At 39.6% G+C, this 19,650-nt stretch overlaps 1 protein-coding gene across 1 annotated transcript in view; it reads left to right on the plus strand.

The window, feature by feature from the left end:
- The first annotated feature begins 1,591 nt into the window (after window positions 1-1,591).
- The window catches only part of TSPAN13 (tetraspanin 13), a 28,855-nt gene continuing 10,796 nt past the window's right edge, over window positions 1,592-19,650 (plus strand). The window contains exon 1 of the mRNA XM_063100434.1: window positions 1,592-1,829. Within this exon, the coding sequence (XP_062956504.1) occupies window positions 1,767-1,829 (63 nt within the window). The 5' untranslated portion in view covers window positions 1,592-1,766. The remainder of the gene's footprint in view (window positions 1,830-19,650) is intronic.

The raw sequence follows: 19,650 nt of genomic DNA on the forward strand, positions 1-19,650 counted from the left end.
TCTTTGCTGGCTTCCTTTAACCTTGTCCATGCTTTTGAAAATAGTCCCTTTAGTAAGCTTTTCTCAATTATGCTACTTAAATGAGCCATTTCCTCCCCTGGGTTCCCTGACTGATAGTTGGTACTTCTCTGAGAAAAAAAAGCAAGTGATTCAACCCACAGGGAGATAATGAGGAATACTGTGAAGAAGCAAAGAGAGAGTTGCCATAGTTGGTTGAGTGATGGTTGAAGTAGTAGTAATGCTGGTGACATCCAGGAACAGTAAGAGGATAAATAGATTTCCCCACTAACACCTCTTCTTCAGTAAACCTCTGGCTTTTAAAAAGGAAAGCTGAGCATCAAAGTATTGTTTGGGCTTGAGAGTTATTTTCCAGATTAATTTTTGGCATATTTCTGGGTATATATAAAAGGTTAACATGGAATACAAAAGCTAAAGAATCACTGAAGCCTTGTTGGTGTGGTGGGGTTGGAAGAGGTAAGGAAAGGCTGGAAGAAGGAGCAAAGGATTCTAAGAATTCAAATTATTTTAATCAGCTGCCATGTTTTATTTAACACATATTTAACATTTGCGATCACATATTTTATATCAATATGAACCTTCAGGTTCCATATAAGTATTGTAAATTTGAAAATCTCTTTGTAAAACCATTTTTTAGTAGAAGGTACCATGAAATAACCAAATCTTTATGGTCTTGGCCTAGTGCCTGGAGCACAGTAGGTGTTTAAAAAGTGTTAGATCTACTAATACTAGCTGACATTTATTGAGCTTTTACACTGTGCCAAGCACTATGCAAAAAGTGCTTGACATACTTTTAATATCCGAATTTATAGGTGAGAAATTGAGGATACAAGATGCATTTCTCCAGTAGACAAGCTATAAAGTGATAATGAATTAACCGAGGTGAAGACTGTGTTATTTAAAGGTTTTAAGCTTATTGAAATTCAGGACTGGCACACAAAAATAATCTCTCTTGATTTTCTTTCGCATGCCTGTATTGGTAAAGTTGGTTAGTATTTTGCAAATCCATGTAGAATAAGTCTTTCTGACCTGACACTGGTCAAAATTATAGGCCCCCTATCCTATCTATCTTCTGAGAGAAGAAGAGATTTTATTCTCTCCTTTTATTCTTTCTCTTATTTTCTTCATTTCCCCCACTTCATTCTCTATCTTAAACCTTTTACATTCTTTCATTCATTACTTCCTTTCTTCTTTCAAACAAGGCCAAAATCTTATTCAAGATGGTGTCACGTCATCCGCCAGGGCCAGGAATCCAGAGGTGCTGTCATATTTCTGTCCGCCAGCGTGGATCTCCGTGGGGCCCCGCCCTCTTCTCCCTCACCTGCTCCAGGGGAAATGACACAGAGGCCGCTGTCACGAGCTCTGGCCTCCGGCTCCTTCCCCCACCACCCTAGGCCCCCGCCCTCTTGCCCGGGGATCGCCCTGCCCCTGCCGGATCCCGGCGGCCGAGCGCATTTATTTGCATATGTCTACCTTTGTTCCCCATCGGCGGCCAATCAGCGCGAGGGGCGAGGCGGCGGCTGGGCGGGGCTCGGGCTCCAGCCGGAGCTGCGGCGGCCGCAGGTTCCAGAGCGGGTCGAACAGCGGCCGGCGTGCCGCGCGCTGCAGCCCCTGTCCCCGGTCCCCTAGTCGCGTCGCCGCCGCTGTCCCGCCGCGGTCGGACCTCAAAGGCAGGGATAAAGCAACTGGCCGGGAGGCTGCGCCGGAGTCGAATTTACCTGAAGCTGCCGGCAACCACGGGCTCCAAGATGGTTTGCGGGGGTTTCGCGTGTTCCAAGAACTGCCTGTGCGCCCTCAACCTGCTCTACACCGTGAGTATCCCGAGCCCGTTCCTACCCCCGGGCGCTCTGCACCTGCTTGGGCGCTCCTTCGCTTCCCTGCCCGGCCGGCGTCTCCTTCGCTGCATCCCGCGCCCCTTCCCGTCTTCCCACGCTCTGCGCGCCCCCGGCTTCGCCATCAGTCCCCGCCCGGGACCGGGAGCAGGCGCTTGTCGCAGTCTCTTCCTTTCCCTCATTGTGGAGCCGCCGTCTTTCAGGCTCGCTGGCCGCGGCTCTGCCACACTGCTCCACCCCGCCCCCTCACCCACCGCCTTGTTTTTCAGACATTTGTCCAGACTTTCCCACTTTCCTCATCCCGATCCCTTTGGCTGCTCGCTCCTGGCTTGCAAAGCCAGCTGGGGCGGGTTTGAGGACAGTTGTGCGGGATAGCGTGGTCTGCAACTGACGAGGCAGCGTATGGATGGTGTGTCTCACGGATGGCTCTACATGCTCTTGTGATTTTAATTGAGGCCACAGAGTAGGTTCACAGGATATCCGCAGCTTCCGAAGTTTGTTCTGCGCTTACATAAAAGGATGTCTTTTTGTTATTGTTGTTGTTGCCGGTTTTGCTTATACTTGATGCTTTTTCCGTGTGTCTCTTCCTTATGAATATCCTAACTCCATTTTAAGCGAAGTCCTCCAATAAAATAAGCGAGCTTCCATCCAACTCGTGTCCCCCCCACCCCCCACCCCCCGCCAACTAGCTTGGGCCTCTTAGTTTTAACGCTGCGGGCTATCTTCGTGATTTTTGACGTGCAATTCTGGGTGAACAGAAGGATGGGGAGGACAGACTGACGTGTATTGAATGTCTACCGCGTCCCAGATTTTCCATACGCGATGTTCGTTCGTCATTCTGACAACCATCAAGTCAAGGGGCATGGCCTAAATTTTATACGTAAGGTAACACACCAAAAGGGGTTTTAGTAAATGTATAGAGCTGGCAATTGGAGAGTCAGGAGTGGAACCTGGGCTCTGGAATCCAGATCTTTCCACAGGCTGCCTCTACCGGGCGGAAGAAACTTCTCCTCTTCTGTCATCATCCCTCCATCATAGTCGTGCTCCCTTCTATAAATACACCTGGCGTTTTGCAGCACCCACCCTGAAAACAAACCCAGCTCCCCTGCATTAGCAGAGAGCTGGGCCATCTGTGCAAGCTTAGGTTACATCCTTGAAACAGAGAGGCTGCCTTGTGGTCACCAACAGCAGAGACAGGCCGGGTCTTTTTACCGTTACCGTTCCTTTGTATGTGAACATGACTGCAAAGCTTTGAAGGCAAGACGGTAACAGGCCTCAAGTATGCTTTTCTGGCCAGTTAGTAGGAATCTGGTCAACCTGGTTACTAATGGTAGACTTGGGGAAAAAAAATTCTAGAACAACTGGTGATACAGCTCCTTGAAATTGGAGATACATGTCAACTTTCAGATCAAAATCCACCTTTGTCTCACCTGAGGCAAGCATATCACATTGATTGTTTATTAAGTAAATGCTGACCAATTCTCCAGGTATTTCCCTTTATTCACAAGTGGTCTGCTTAGAACGTCAAATTTCCTATTTTGTGCCCTGACTTCTCCTTTTTTTTTCCTGTCAATGATTTAGTCATATGTTTACCAGACACTTAATCTTGTAGAGTCTGCTCACACACAATAGAATGTCCACTTTTCAGACTTGATTGACGGCTTTACATAGACTAATGTGCAATATATATGTATATATATTTCCAAAACAGAGCAAGTTATTTTAAAATCAAGTTCTATTGCTCTGAAGATATATCATTTTTAGTTATATTTACAGCATTCTAGGAAAGCAAGGAAAAATAAAGGTGATTCTAAAGGGACTTACTAAGACTATTTAATATGTATTCTAAATTATTGACCTTCAAAGTGTATTCTATTGATTTTAATAGCTATGCAGTAAAACTTAATGAATTGGAAATTCGTGGACTATAAACATGGTTAGCCCTTTTAAATCTTAGGCTTTTTAGACGAAGGGGCATTTCTTAAAATGAATTAGTGGCTACTTGCTTCTTATACATTGTGAATAGGTTTAAATAAGTTTAGCAGTTTATTATTTATTTATTTATTTTTCCTGACTATTTCACCATCCAAAGATAACTTTTATTAATATGTTGACATATTTCCTGGAAACTACAGCGTATGTGGTTTTTTGTTTGTTTGTTTTTAATTTATTTATTGAATCAAAATCGATAATACATATTTTGGGGGTTAAACATTGAGATATGTTGATCAAATCAATCTTACTAGCATATATATTGTTACAAATCATAATTATTCTTTATGTCCCTTGTCTAATCTCTCCCCTTCCCCCATTCCCCCCCCCCAATTACTCTAGATTACTTCTCTCCTGCCGAAAGAATAATGGTTACTCTGTTGATTTGTTGCCTAGATGATCTGTCCAATGCTGAGAGGTGTGATCAGGTCCCCTAATATTATCATAGAGCAGATGCTTCTTCTGTCACTCTGGAATGGGCTTTGTGGAGAGAGACATCCTCTTCTTTTCTTTGTCTCTGCTGGTGACTCTCCTTGTGTCAATGCACTCCACTGGTTGGTGGACCATCTGTCTGGTGGTTGTGGCATCCAGCCACTTTCACAGCAGCCATGGTTATTGTGGTATCTGTGGTGGGCCACCAAAAGGAGGTGATGTTTTTGCCATGCTCCTTGGCGCTGGCAGTATGCCTGGGTGTGGGGTGTGTCTGGTCCCCTTCTCCATGCCTTAGGTCCCTGGGCGGGCCCCGAGGCACTGGCTCCATGTGCCTGGTTGTGGAAAGAGGGTCCGATCCTCTTCTCCATGCCTTGGGTCACCGGGCAGGCCCTGAAGTGCTGGCACGGTGTGCCTTGTTGAGGGAGGGCGGTCCAGTCCCCTTCTACATGCCTCAGGTCCCTGGGCGGCCCCGAGGTTCTGGTGTGGTGTGTCTGGTTGTGGGAGGAGGGTCCGGTCCCCTGCTTCATGCCTCGGGTCACTGTGAAGTTCAGCAGTTTAAATTGAAGAAAAATGACAGGTAAAATGGGACCAGGTCTTAAATAGATGCTGAAAATGTGTCATGGCTATTATTGGGATTCTGTATCTTCCCTGGTCTCTCTCTTAACATTTTAAGATGAAAAAATGTGAGGTAGTTGGGGGCAGAGTCAAGATTGAAAACTTGGAAGACATTTCTTTATAAGGCATCAATAGAAGGACCCTTTATAGGTTCTAATTCTACCCTGGTCACTGCCTCTAAAATAGGCTCAAAGCTGCAGGATTAGGTCTGAGGTCATTTCTAAAAGGGTTAGTAAAACCAGGATTGCAAATATGAGTGGCAGGTATAAAGGCCATGGCCTGCTTTAAGCACCATCACTGTTGTGTGGTAGCTTTTCCTGAAGAATTTAGTACTCTACCATCTGAACTATCTGCGTCTTCAGGTGTTTTGCTAATGACCTGAGATTTGTGTTGGATTCATGCCCAGTTCAGAAAGCATGTCACTAAAACACGTTGGAAGGAACATTCCCAGATTTGTCATGGAAATTTGATCACTAGGCAGAGATTAACAGCTGATTTTTTGTTTTTGTTAATGGCCTGATTGCTTTAATTAACACGATCCCTAATACTGAACAACCTTAAATTAGTATAATGTAAACAATTTGTATGTATAGAAGAAAAGGGGGAAGCTGCACTACCTTAATGCACCTTCGTGGTGTTGTAAGAGAGAGAATGACTTCCTACAGAACTTCCTACATTTAAAGAAACTAAGCAGATGTTTATGGAGTGCATACTAAGTGTCGAGCTCTAGTCTTAGTCTGGAAATAAAACAGTAAACCAAACAGGGCTTTACAATCAATATGTTTTTATGAAGTCTCTTTTATTTATTACCTTTTCTACATATGATCTCAGGAACGTATTCAGTCAGTAAATTTTTGCCTATTGTGTACACTCTACTGAGAACTGATAATAAATACGAGAGTACTACAAAAAAGTTAGTGGAAAAATGGAACTAAAAGATAATACGAGTCTGTCCATGGACTTTTTGAAGTGCCCTCTTACATACAAAGGCAAATACCTACTCTGTGAAGACAGGATCTGGCTGGGGGACATGGAGTGGTCTCCATTTGTATACCAAATTAAATGTTACATAGAGCATGTACTGAGTTTAGGTACTATAAAATTTAGGACTGGGGGAGATCTTTGTGGGTTAGAGAAATTGTAATACGGATGTTATGACTGAATTGGGGAAATATAGAAATAGTGTGTGAGTCTTGTTGATACTTGTTGAGGATCCATTCTTTCCTCCTGGAGTTGTAGTGAGGATAAAATGAGATAATGTGTATAAATACTTTGGATGGACTAAAGAAATAAAATTAAGTTGTCGTAGCTTGAAGTGGAAAAGTTGAATTATTTTAAACTTCTAAATTATAAACCTGCATGCTATAATGAAAAGATTTTAAGCTATTGATATTTTTAACCCATACAGGCTGGTGTTAAGTCAACAGGCCACCGAAGGCAAGAGTTCATACCCTCAAAATAAAAATAGTAATCTTTCAGTTGTAAGAAAAAATGACTGAGGTGTGGTAAGTACAAATTCAGGATTGCAATTTTTAGTTTTTTATTTTATTTTTTTAAAAAGATGACCGGTAAGGGGATCTTAACCCTTGGTGGAGTTGTCAGCACCACGCTCTCCCAAGTGAGCCCACGGGCCAGCTCAGAATTGCAATTTTTAGATTTTTTTTTTTTTTTTTTTAGTTCAAATCTCATTAGAGTGCTGGAAAATTATAATTTTGTTTAGTGTCAACCCCCAAATAAATGAAAGACACTAGTCTTTTAGCCAAAAAAAAAAAAAAAAAAAAAACACTTATTGCAGTTGCTTTTAAATTGTTGCATTTGCCATTTTTCAAAATTCTGATAATTTTCCAAATTATTCTACTTTAATATTTTAATGTGTGAGTAGGTGTGTGGTATTATTTCTCTGTCATTGTTCAAACTACTGAATTCTTACTTGCATACTTAACTTACTTTCTGAGTTAAGAAAATGACTCACTATTTACAGAACCTGAAATTTTCAGAAGACGTTATTATGCTGGTATTTATGCTCTGTTTTTGTGGTAAATATGTTCTTAAAATTTCCCAACTTTTGATTTAAAAATTACAGTATCAGACATGTCCCATTCATGATGTTTTTCAGTTAAAATGAGCTTATTGACATTCACAAAGTTTAACCATGAAATTACTGAAGCATTTCCAAAGAAAGAAACAATTAGGTTTGGGGAAAATTCAGCCTGTGTTTTAAATGTGAGATTTGAACATCTCAGTTGCTTAATTTATATATAGTTTTAGGTGGCCTGATAGTGGGTGTTGCTATTTCAAACACATTTGAGTTGCTGATGAAGGCAGGCAGGTTTGGTCCCTCTTCCTTTCACCTGAATTCATCTCCAAACCATTTTACCACTGTAAAAGGAATAATCTAAACCCACACGTTATTTTTTTTTAGTAATGTGTGGAAACTCTAGGAGAATAAACCCAGATCGTTCAGCATGCTGTTCAAGATCTTTCACCACCTGCTAACCTCCCGTGTACGTTGCTTTATATGTTCCAGCCACCTAGAAGTCCCCAAACATTTCTGCCCTTTCCTGCCTTTCTGTCTTTGCTAATTACTGTGCCCTTCTCTGTCTTTGGAAAGTTGCTCAATAAAGTCTTGAATTTCTTCAATCAAAAAGAAATCTTTACTTTTAAATTTTCTCTTTGGCATCTTAATGCTTGAGTGCTACCCCAGACTAATTCAATCAGGAATGGGGGGAGGTGGAGGGGATGTGATTTTTTTTTTTTTTTAATTTCACAGTGAGAGCTGAGAACTGGTGTAAGATTTTTTACTTAGTCTTCACCATTGACCGTGCCAGTGCTACATATTATAGATAGCTGTGGTCCTATTTTTCATACCTGCTAGATTGTTAACTTATTGTTGGCAGAGATCATAGCTTTCTCAATTATCTATTTTTTCTGCTTGTTGCATCATTCAGTTTTTGTTTTTGTTTTAAACATAGAGCCTGTGTACTCTAAATACTTCCTGAACTGGCTGCCCCATATTCAGCTGTCCTTTGCAGGTAAAACTCGCCTAAGGAAATTTGAGTGAAATGATTCTTTGTTTCTTTTTGTCCAGAATGATCAAAATTAAATCCAGAGCATAGCCAAATATTTTAAAGCATGAAAGTTAGCATTAGGTTCAAAATTAGGTAGGAATTACACTTATCTAACCACTGTAGAATCTGATGTTTCCTTTTTTTGTTTGTTTTGTTTTGTGGCTAGACAGTATGGGGACCTTGGTGTTATAACATTGCACTCTAACCAGCTGAGCTAATTGGCCAGTCCTTGATGTTTCTTGGAATACTCTTTTTTGTCCCATTCTTGGCCAACCTTTTAAACACCTCTGAAAGTTTCCTGTAGCTTTTCCCAGGAACAAATCTATGTCCTACAAAACTGTACTATAATTACAGTTGGCTGGGGTTCTTTATTTCTATTTTGAGTCTAATAAAAGTGTATTACAAGATGAACCCAAGTCATTTTCTTTCTTTTATTCATTTCGATCATAGATATTAATTGAGCACGAATTGCAGTGAATAAAACAAACCAGAATGCCCTGCCTTCATGGAACTTACGTTAATGGGGGCAGAGGATAAACAAATGAGTGCATTGCACATCACATTAGAAGGTGAAATGAGTGCAATGGAGAACAATAAAACAGAGTAACAGGGATGAGGAGTGGTGGGGCTGTGGGTGGGTGGGTGAGGATGGGCGCACAGTTTTATACATGGTGGTCATGGTTGGCCTGCTTGGGAAAACAACATTAGATGAAAGGCCTGAAGGAGATGAAGGACAAATACCTGGGAAAAGTGTTTCAGGTAGAGGGAATGGCCTTTGAAAGGACCCTGATGGAGGAGTATTCCTGGCTTATGCAAAGGACCGAGGAGTGGAATGTGACTGGGACAGAATGAGCAAGCGGCACAGGGGTAGGGAATGAGGTGAGAGAAGTTATGGGGCCCAGACTCTGAATGGCCTTGAGAGCACTGTAAGTACTAGAGCTTTTATACCAAGTGAAATGGAGCCCCTTGGTAGGTTTGGGTCTGAGAGGTGACATGATCTGATTTTTACGTAAGAGACCATCTGGCTTTTGAATTGAGAGTAGATGATAGATTTAAAGAATTGAGGACAGATTATTGCACAGGTGGAAGCAGTGAGACTAGTTATAAAGCTATTGCTGTAATTCGGGCATAAGACAGTGGAGGCTTGCACCAGTATGGTAGTAATGAAATTAAAAGAAATAGATTCTGAGCCCATTTTGAAGGTGGGGCCACTCTGATGTCCTGAGAGAAAGAGACAATTACAAATTACCTATGATTTATGCTTTAAGCAGCTGTCAGGATGGATTTGCCATTTGCTGGGAGAGAGAAGACTTGTGGGGGAGGAGGCTCTAGGGTGAAAATACGGGGTTCAGTATTAGATGTGATGCCGATAGATACGCAAGTGGATATGTCAGGTAGCACTTAGTCCTCTCACCTGAACTCCAGTGTTGTTAGTCTATGTAGGGATTTAAATTCAGGGAGCCATCAGCATAGAGTATTTAAAGACTAGAGGTTGGATGAAATCAACAGGTTAGTGAGGGTATTAGAGAAGGGCAGTAGTCCATGAATTGAAGCAGTGACACTCAAACATTAAGAGGTCCAGGAGAAAAGGACGATACAGAAAAGGAGCCGGGGAGGGAAGGGTTGGTCAGGTAGGAGGAAAACCAGATAGAGGCTGGTGTCCTAGAAGCCAAGTACGAGCTGTGTCAAGGAGATGGGATCAAACATATGTGTCAAATGCTGCTGATAAATAAGATAAGGACTGTGACTTGATTCTTGAATTTATCAGTGAAGAAGCCATTGAAAAGAGCAGTTGCCCTTTTATTTTTCTTATAATAGACTATAATCCCCTCAACAGTAAAGACCCCGTTCCAGTCATTTCTGCTTTCCTGAGTGCCCCTCAGAGCTCTGGTATATGGTTGGCATTGAGTTAATTGAACTCAAGAATCAGTGTAGGGTTCTGCGCATAACTCCCCTTCTTGTCTCCCAGAAGTGTTCCAAAGAGGGAAGGGGTTAGGGTGGGGTTGAAACTGTGTTGGCAGCTCTGGGTGCACCTCAAACTAGTTGTCCTTGGAAAATGACAAGTCAGGCCCCTTACTTCCAATTCCCTTTATATAATTTCTTTTCAGGAGATATTATATGCTTTGTATTTTGTGCCTATTTTTGAGGATAAAAATGGCACCATGGAGAACCATAAAGAAGGAAAATATGTGCAAGAGCACTTCAGGTTTTCTGAGTCATTCGAAGAATGAAAAACAATGAAAGAACTGAGGTCTTGGCTTCCACACTAAATGTCTGGTTATTTAGCAATATCTAGATTATTTATACAGTTGTCACATTTCCATCCAGATGTTCAGCATCATAGAAACACATGTTTGGTTGTCCCGGAATTGCTCTTCAGTTTTCTGCATTAAGCAGAAGTTTAGAAGAGAGTTTAATGTTCAAGTATAATTCCTCATTAGGAATGGTGAGTCATATTGAGGAAGATAGCTTGGGGCCTTCGTTTTCTTTACATGTCTATGGATGCTGTCTTACATTTTGGTGGAATAGTCCTTCTATATCTTATTATAGTTTTAAATTTGCTTGCCTTCCGTCATAACTTCTCTCTTGCTTTTGTGCTAACAAAACATTTTTGAATAATTTATACCATCTAATCCAGTTTTTTGAAAATGTTCTAAATTCCTCTTTTATCCTTAAAGCAATTTACTTATCCTGGTAGAATTTTGGTGCTCAAAAAAAAGTAAGTGTTTTAGAAATATTCTAATCTACCTTTTTATCTTGTTTTTGAAATGTGAGGGATATTTGATAAAAGAATGAAAGTCTCCTTAAGAGGTTATATAGACAAAGAATAATATGGAATGTCATTAGGCTGAATTTCTTCCTCCCAAATATTGTATAGGTTGGAGAATAACCATTTGCCTGTCCCTAAAGTATAAGGAGAGATATGATGAGCTCTTTCATTCAGTAGTCTGTTTTGAACACCTCTTCCATACTAGGCACTTAGCCAGGTGCTGGGAAAAGATCAACATGTGCCTTGATTGTGGCACTTAAGTGTAAAGGGCTCATCAGAGAATTCAAAATATGGCTGGGGTGAGGAATAGTGGCTAATCAATTACTTCCAGAGGTGATCCAGCCCCTTTACAACCTGGGATTTGTTAGCCTAGGAGGATGGACTTTATCCTAAGATCAGAAACAAAGGGTAACCAACATGGAAATGACCTGATCTGATTGGCCTTAAAACAAAACAAAACAAAACCAAAAACCCCCACCATTGTAGTTAGAAATAGAGTTTAGTTTCAGTTAGTAGAAACCCAGCTACCACTTCTTAAAATGATGTGGTTTATTTATGTATTTTTTGTAGAAAGAAGTTAAGCAGTGGGTAACCCAGAGCAGGGGCACACACAATTCAAGCAAGTTGTAATGGGCCCAGTCTCCCTCCGCTTTCTTGACCCACCATCCTTGGCATGTGGCTGTCTTCTTATTGCTAAATTATACCTGTAGTTCTAGATTACACCTGTAGCTGTAGGCACCATGATTTGTTCCATGCCAGAAGAAGGAAGATGCTCTAAAATCCTTTTCCTTGTAAAGCTTTGCATTTTTTTTTAGAGGAATGGATTTGTTGAGGTGTTATTGACATATAATCAGCTGCACATAGGATTTGATAATTCTTGGCATGTTTATACACCTGTGAACCCATCCCCATATTTATGACCTCAAACATATCCATCATCCCCAAAACTCTCTTCATCCTCTTTTTTTTTTTTTAAAGGATGACCGGTAAGGGGATCCTAACCCTTGACCTGGTGTTGTCAGCACCATGCTCTCCCAAGTGAGCTAACCGGCCATCCCTATATAGGGATCTGAACCCGCGGCCTTGGTGTTATCAGCACCACACTCTCCCAAGTTAGCCACGGGCCGGCCCCTCTTCTTCATCCTCTTTTGTAATCCCTCCTTCGTGCTCCTCCACCCCTAATCCCAATTCCTGGCCAACCACTGACCTGGTCAGCAGGAAACCTTAGGTTGGAGTTAAATTTAGTAAGCCTAGGGAACGTATTGGCAGAGAAAAGTTGGCCTAGGACATTACTCTGGCTCATTGATTCCCTTCTTTTGACCTTAGAGTTAGAAGCTTTAGGGAGGTCTTTTCAGCTAAGAGGGAGAGCTCATGTTTTTTAAAGTTCAGTGACAAGGTCAAGGATTTAGACTTGGTCTAGGTAAGGTCTTCATAGTGGTGAAGGTAGACAGGGTCAATGCAAGTTTGCAGGTGTTTAAAAAATCATGATAAACACTTGCAAGATGGAGCTTATATTAATCAGGATTCTTTATGGGTAATTGATGAGCTTGAAAGAATTTGTTGGCTCATATAACCAGGACATCCTATAGTTGGGTCATAAGGTTTGGCTGCGTCGAGGGGTTCAGGATTCTTCGCTTTTTCTATCTACTTTTCAGCTGAGCTTGCCTCTACTTAGATTCTTTTTGAGGCTAGGTCTTTCTATATGCAATTGGCCACTGATGGAATTAATTTGGTCCTAAAAGCATGCTATATTAGAGGAATCCATTTTTTTTTTTCTTTCAATATCCCTGTATCAGATCTTAGGGGACATACTTATTGACTCTGTTGGTTTATGGATCCATCCCTTGGACCAATCACTGTTGACAGAAGGATGGGCAGCCATGATTGGTAGGCCTGAATCTTATGTCTGCTGCTGGTGGTAGTCTGGGGAAGCCAGTGAAGCACTATGATTAAGGGTTGTACAAGAAATACGTGTGCTGGGTTACAAAAGCAACATATATCCACGGCAGAGGTCATTCCTACAGTGGGCAAAAATTCATCTGGTTCTTCTGTTATTTTTGTTGGATGGCTGGTGGGTATGGGGATCTTAACCCATGACCTTGTTATTGCAAGCTGGGCTCTAACCAACAGAGCTAACTGGCCAGCCCTGGTTCTTCTTTTCTTAATCCTAGAACATTCTGACAATTCTTTATCATTTGAAAGGCATAATGTTTTAACATTTCAACACCCACTAATGCTAGATGATAAAGAATATTATGCACATATTTTTCTTTGTTCTTTAATAGCATTGCCTGTATCAATCCAGAAGGTGCATAAACATGCGTTGATTAGTTGTAAACAATTCTGTTTGCTAGAGTGATTGCTAAGATTAAGTCTCTTCATCTCCAGTGGAATTTCTTGCTCCCCCACTCTAGGCAACTCACTGTGTGCTCTTGTGCTTGTGTGTGAATATAGGTGTATGTGACGAAATTTCTGGGTTAGATAAAAGAAAAATAAGAAGCAACAAATGAATAAGCTAGCATTTGGTACTTCACTAATGGAAAGGTCATACGAGTAGACTGGCTTTATTTTTCCTTTATACGTCACTGTGCAGCCAGGTCCCATAGAGAGTAAGTGAAAGAGATGATATTCAAATACCTATTGATCTGGCTATGAAAAGAACTATAATTTCTTATGCATTATAAGGGCCTTTAATATTACATCTCGATGTTAACAATTACTTAAATATATCGCTAGGCCCTGTGATATTGTTCTACAGGGAGAAAAAAATTGCACGCAGCAGTAAGTTTGCTACAACTCTGCCACTGTATCACTGGCCTGCCACTTTGCCACTCTGATTTCCTCACTTAGAGAATGATGGGACTACATTAAGATCACTGGCCTTTTTTCCTTGGTGTTCGGTGAGTTTCTGCTGCTTCACGAGGCTTGGCGAGAATTTCTATGTCCCCTGCACTAGCACCTCGTGTTTCTTCACTTTCATCAGAATCTACTCATGTGCACTGGCAGTTTTGCCACTGCTGCTGCCTCTTGGGATTTGCTTGTGGAAGCAATGTCATGTCTTGCTTTGGTGTGCCTTTTCCACGACAGCTCTTTTAACTCTTTTTAAACTTTTGTTATATGTGATTCACTTTTCTTTGTTTTAAAGAGAAAACAGGAAAGGTTGGTGCTTCCTGCTCATAACAACATTGCTATCAACGAATTAACAGATCCAGAACCTGTTTTTATCAGCATTATGTCTTCCAAAGGAAGGAAACTATTTGTCATAGGGCTAAATTTACATTGTTATAATTGGTTTCATAAGGAAACTGTTATTATAATTGAACAAAGGATTCTTGGCAGTTCCTTTGTCTACCAAGTTCTAGTGACAAACTTAAGCTTTTTAATTATGCAGTTAGGATTAATTGTATTTGAATCAATAATTTTTAAATCACTACTTTGGAAGACTGTATAATCTCATTCTCTTCAAAGTTACAAACCAACCATAACACACAATTATCACTACTTGGTAATAAACTGTTTTATTATTATTTTTAAAAGGTTCTATTTTTGAAAAAGTGAAAGAACACACAGATAATCAAATCTAATTAGAGGCTTATTAGAAATCATTAGGTGTTATTTCTAAATTTAAAAGTTAATTATGAATATTTGGGGGCTTTTAGTTATAATGTGTTAGAAACACCACTCGAAAGAAAACACATTTTTCTCGATTTTTTAATTAAGCAAACCGAACGTATTTTGGCAGGGGAGGGGGGTATCAGAAAATGGATTAGCTCAAATAAATTCGTGTTTGTACGGTTTCACTATTGTAGTAAAATTCAAAATTTGTTTTAGACAGTTGAATCTATGTTCTCTTCCACCTTTGAGAATGGCCTTTACAGATGAAAATGTGTATTTGTGTGTGTGTCTGTTTGTGTGTGGCTGGTGTATGTGCACCAGGGAGTTGGGTGTGAGAAGGGGGAAGGGTGGTGTCTTGGTTCACACTTGGGACCACCAAGTGTCATGGGCCTAAAAAATTGCTTTTTGTTATGAATGTGTGGAGAAACAAATTATTGTCTACTGCCTTTAGGTATCTACCACCTTCGTTTGAAAGCCTGCCTTTTTCCTAAATGAGAGCACATTATAGGAGGGAACGTGGACCATACTTAATGATGTACAGATGAGAATTAGTAAAAAAAAATTGAAAGACAAGTGAGAGTGCCTTGACATAAATCACTAGGTTTGGGGAATGTTGGGAGCTAAGGCTGGATGAGGAGAGTTGGACCAATTTACAGAGGAAAGAGGAGAGTTTAGATTTGGTGCGGCTGTTAAAAGTTTTCTAGTTTTAATTAGAAAATATTTTATACGCACGGAACATAATATGGTAGACTCCTGTGAACCCATTAGCTGTACGTCACAGATGCCAGTGTCCTGCCACGTCTCTCTCTGTAAGAAGTTAGGTGTTACAGTAGAGCTGAAGCCCCACTCTCCAGCCCTTTTCCCACTTTTCCCCTCTCAAAAGTAGTCACTATCCTGAAATCGACATCTGTCATTTTCTTGCATGTTTATGGCAATTTCACATATTAACATCCACAAAGAACATACAGTATTATTTTTTGCATTCGAAAATTTACATATATGGTATGTTTTGTCTTTATTTATACAACTTGTCTGATTTATTCTGTTATGTTTTTGAAATTTATCGGTGTCATAGAAATAGATAAAAATCATTTGTATTCTCTTTGTGTGATCGCACCAGATTTTATGAATTCCCTAGTCATGTGTTAGAGGTTGTTTTTAATTTTTTCCTGTTACAAACAAGGCTGCAGCAGAATCTTGGTATATGTCTAGTTGGGGACTTGGATGTTTCTCTTGGGTATTAACCTAGAAACAGAATTGCTGGGTTAGTAAGGGATGCATATCTTTACTTTTCCTAGGTGCTGCCAAAATGTTCTGTGAAGTGGCTATAACAATTTATATTTGTATGTGGGTTCTAGGTTCCTCACATCCTTTGTGTCTACAGGTGAGATGGTATCTCATTGTCTAATTTTCGTTTCCCTGATTTTTTGATGAGATTTAATGTCTTTCATGTGTTGATTGGCCTTTTGGATTCTTTTTCAATGAATTACCTCTTACTACTTTTGACCACTTTTCAGTGTGCTTTTTGTCTTTTTTAAGTTGATTTGTAGGCATTCTTAACATATATGTGTGCTGGAAATTTCTTCTTCTAGTGCTAGTCTTATCTCACATTTGTCTGGTAGTTTATACCATAAAGAATTAAAAGTTTTTAACATGTAGTATAGTGTGGTAGGTAAAAACACAGAATCTGTAGCCAGCCAGCCAGGGTTCATATCCAAGCTGTGTAACTTTGGGAGAGTTACTTTATGTCTCTGTGCATGACTTTTCCCATCTGGAAAATGGAGGCAATAGTACTACCTAACTCTTAGGGTTATTGTGAAGACTACATTAGTTAATAAATATAAAGCATTTAGAATAGTTTCTTGCACATTGAAAATACCATATCAATATTGTATGTGCTTTTTGGGGTCTTATTTAAGAAATTTTCCTTTAACCACAAAGTCATTAAAATATTTTCTGTACTTTTTCCTAAAAGTTTAAGTTGTGCTTTTTCGATGTAGGGTTTAATCTATGGAATCAGAGAGGGATTAGTAATATCCTTTTCAAAATGGCCAGGTAATTGTCACAGGGCTACTTATTAAAGCCCACTTTTTCTCTACTGATTTAGAATTTCGTATCTCTGAAAAACCATGCTATTGGCTTGATTTTAATTACTATGTCAGTTACTTGATTTTAATTACTGAACCATTATAGTGAGTTCTGGTATTTGTTAGGATGATTCTTAACTTATTTAGTTCTTTTAACTTTAATTATTTTACTAATAAAAAAACGAAACGTTCAAAAGATGTAGAGTTAGGCTCAAGTTTTGCAGAGCATGAGTGAAAACAGCAACAAAGGCAGAGTTCAGGACAGCTAGGTTTAACCACTGGAAGGACTGATTTGCCATCAGGAGCAGTTTTTCTGTATGGTGCTGGTGACAGTATAGCTGGCTGAGAAAAAGTGCAGCAGACACAGTTTTTTCTCTTTAATCTTCTTAAAAATGTTCCTAGCTCTTCTGTGACATTTCCTCTTCCATGTGAATTAATGGGTCATTGTGTGAAGTTCCACCCAAAAGCCTACTGAGACTTTGACTAGATTTGCATTGAATTTGCAGGTTAAATGGTGAATAAATTAATGCTTTAAATGAGCATTCCCATCCATGAACACGATATACCTCTTCATTTAACTTAGGTCTTTTTCATGTTCTTCAATACATTTCACAGTTTTCTTCATGGAGGTCTTATCCTACTTTTGTTAGATTTATTCATATGTACCTCAAGTTTTGTGGGCATGTTACGAATTGGATCCTAAAAAAATACGCTTAAAAAAAAATTTGGTGCATCTACATGTTGTTGATTTTTGTATATTGATCCTGCTTCTAGCAACTTTGCTGGTTCTTACCAATATTAGTAATTTGTGGATTCTTTTGGATTTCCTTTGTAGATACCCCTATTAATTTGTAAATAATGGCAGCTGTGTTTTCCTTCTCCCATCTTTGTTCTGTATTCACTCTTCTTCACTTGTCTGACAGTGGAGAAAAGAATTGGTGAAATCCCCATACCCTTGTGTTGTTTTTGAATATGGGAGGCAATGTTTCTCATGTTTTATCATTGAGTAGGATTTTTGCTTTGGATTTTTGGTAGCTATTCTTTATCAGTTAGGGAAATTTGAGGGGATTTACTCTTGTTCTTTTTCTTAAAAAGTAATTTTGCTGAAGGGCTGCCTTTTTTTCCCTCTTAAAAGAGAAAAATTAAAATGAAGCTTTATTTAACCTTTCTTTTATGTTTTTCTTTTTCCTTTCTTTGGGCTTGTTTTATTTGACTATTTTAAGTCTGCATTTTTTAAAATATGTTTTTTTTATTTCTACATTGTTCTTATTTCCCTTTTATCTTTTTAATCAATTTAAATATGTTAATTTTAGTCTCATTTAGTTAGTTCTATTAAATTCTTGGGAGCTCTGATCCTCCTTTTGCTGTGTGTGTGGCATCTCTTGTGGTAAATTCATTTCTTATGTGTTTTGTGAGTTTTGATTGGCTGCAAAGTTTTTTATTTTTCTTTTTGGGAATGCTTTGTGAAGGCTGAGATTTGAAAGTTTTCCTCCTGAATCATTTGGATTTATTTCTGGAAATTTTCCCTCAAATGCCATAACTGCCAATGATCAGCTTTTATTTAAATTGCTTGGCTTGAAGACTCCTGCAGGCCCACGATAGAGTACATTTAGACTACACACATGGGCGTGATAGGCTTGGTGTTTCTCTTTCTTGCAGACTTTTCGAAGAGACTCAGAAGTCTTTGCTGTCTTCCTGGATGTATTGTTTTAGTTTTTCTATATACCTTTAAACTGAGAATATAGCATTTTGGAAATCCTAGCTATGCGAGGATCTCAGTTTCACTTTCCAACTCTATCGGGTTTAAAACCTAAGTTCCTTCCCTTTAGGGACTGATCTGATCCAGAGACTCCTTCCCTACCCTCTCATGGGCCCCATGGTACCAGTTGTGTACTTTCAGTTCTGGCTTTCAGTTCTCCTTTCATTTCTGGTCTATGGGAGTAGCAGGAAGGCTTCTATGGTAACTCAGATGCCCTTGTTCTCAGAACTCTGTGTTAGGCTGAACAATGACCTCTGTCTCCCTAAAAGGTATCTACATCCTAATCCTTGGAACCTGTGAATATGTTACCTTACATATAGCAAAGGGGTCTTGGAAGATGTGATTTAATTAAGAATCTTGAGATGGGGAGATTATTATGGATTATATCGGTGAGCTTTATATGATCACAAAGGACCTTATAAGAGGGAAGCAGGAGGGTCAGAGTTAGAAAAGATGTGCTGAGGTTGTAATCTGAGATTTGAAGATGGTACACTGCTGGCTTGAAGATGGAGGGAGGGGCTGTACCCCAAAGAACGTAGGTAGCCTTGAAGCTAGAAAAGGCAAGGACATGGATTCTCCCCTGGAGTTTCCAGAACAAATGCAGCTTGACTGATTTTAGCCTGGTAAGACCCATGTCAGACTTCTGACCTCCAGACCTATTTTTTCCCCACCTATTACCTTACTGGCCTCTTTACTATTTCTTTGCAGTCTTTGGTCTATTCTATTTATCTGGATTTTTTTCTGTACTCTGACCCACTTTGTACAAAGTCTGATATAGCAATTATTTGTCCCATTGTAATTTTTTATTCTCTCCTACGCTGACTTCTAGAGCAAGGGTCAGCAAACTACAGCCCATTGGCTAAATCCATCCACTGCCTATTTTTGTATAATTTGCTAGCTAAGAATGGTTTCACACTCTTACATGGTTGGAAAAAAATCAAAGGAAGAATAGTATTTTGTGATACATGAATTCAAATTTCAGTATCTGTAAATAAAGTGTTATTGGAGCACAGCCCTGCTCATTTGTTTACGTATTGTCTGTCGCTGCTTTTGTGTACAGTGGCAGAGTTGAGTAGTTGTGGCAGAGACCATGTGATCCGCAAGGCCAAATAACCGATATCTGGTCCTTAACAGAAAACATTTGTGAACTTCTGTTCTAGTAGGGATGTCTTGCCTCTGGCTCTTAGCACATAGTTGGCACCAAACATTTGCTGATGAGTAACTAACTTTTAATTTAATATTTAAGAATATTTAACTTTAATATTCCTAATATTTAAGAATTTCATTAATACAGTAAGGATTGGTGTGATTCCCAAACAGATTCTTTAAAACTATGGGGTTAGAAGAATTTTATATTATCAGATTATTCATGCTTCTGATTTTTTTGGCTCTAAAACTAAAAATGCAGAGCAGTAGTCCTGTCCATGAATTTAATGAAATTAGGAAATAATCATCACACCCA

The sequence above is a fragment of the Cynocephalus volans genome, chromosome 6 (assembly GCF_027409185.1).
Source record: "Cynocephalus volans isolate mCynVol1 chromosome 6, mCynVol1.pri, whole genome shotgun sequence".
Classification (NCBI taxonomy): domain Eukaryota; kingdom Metazoa; phylum Chordata; class Mammalia; order Dermoptera; family Cynocephalidae; genus Cynocephalus; species Cynocephalus volans.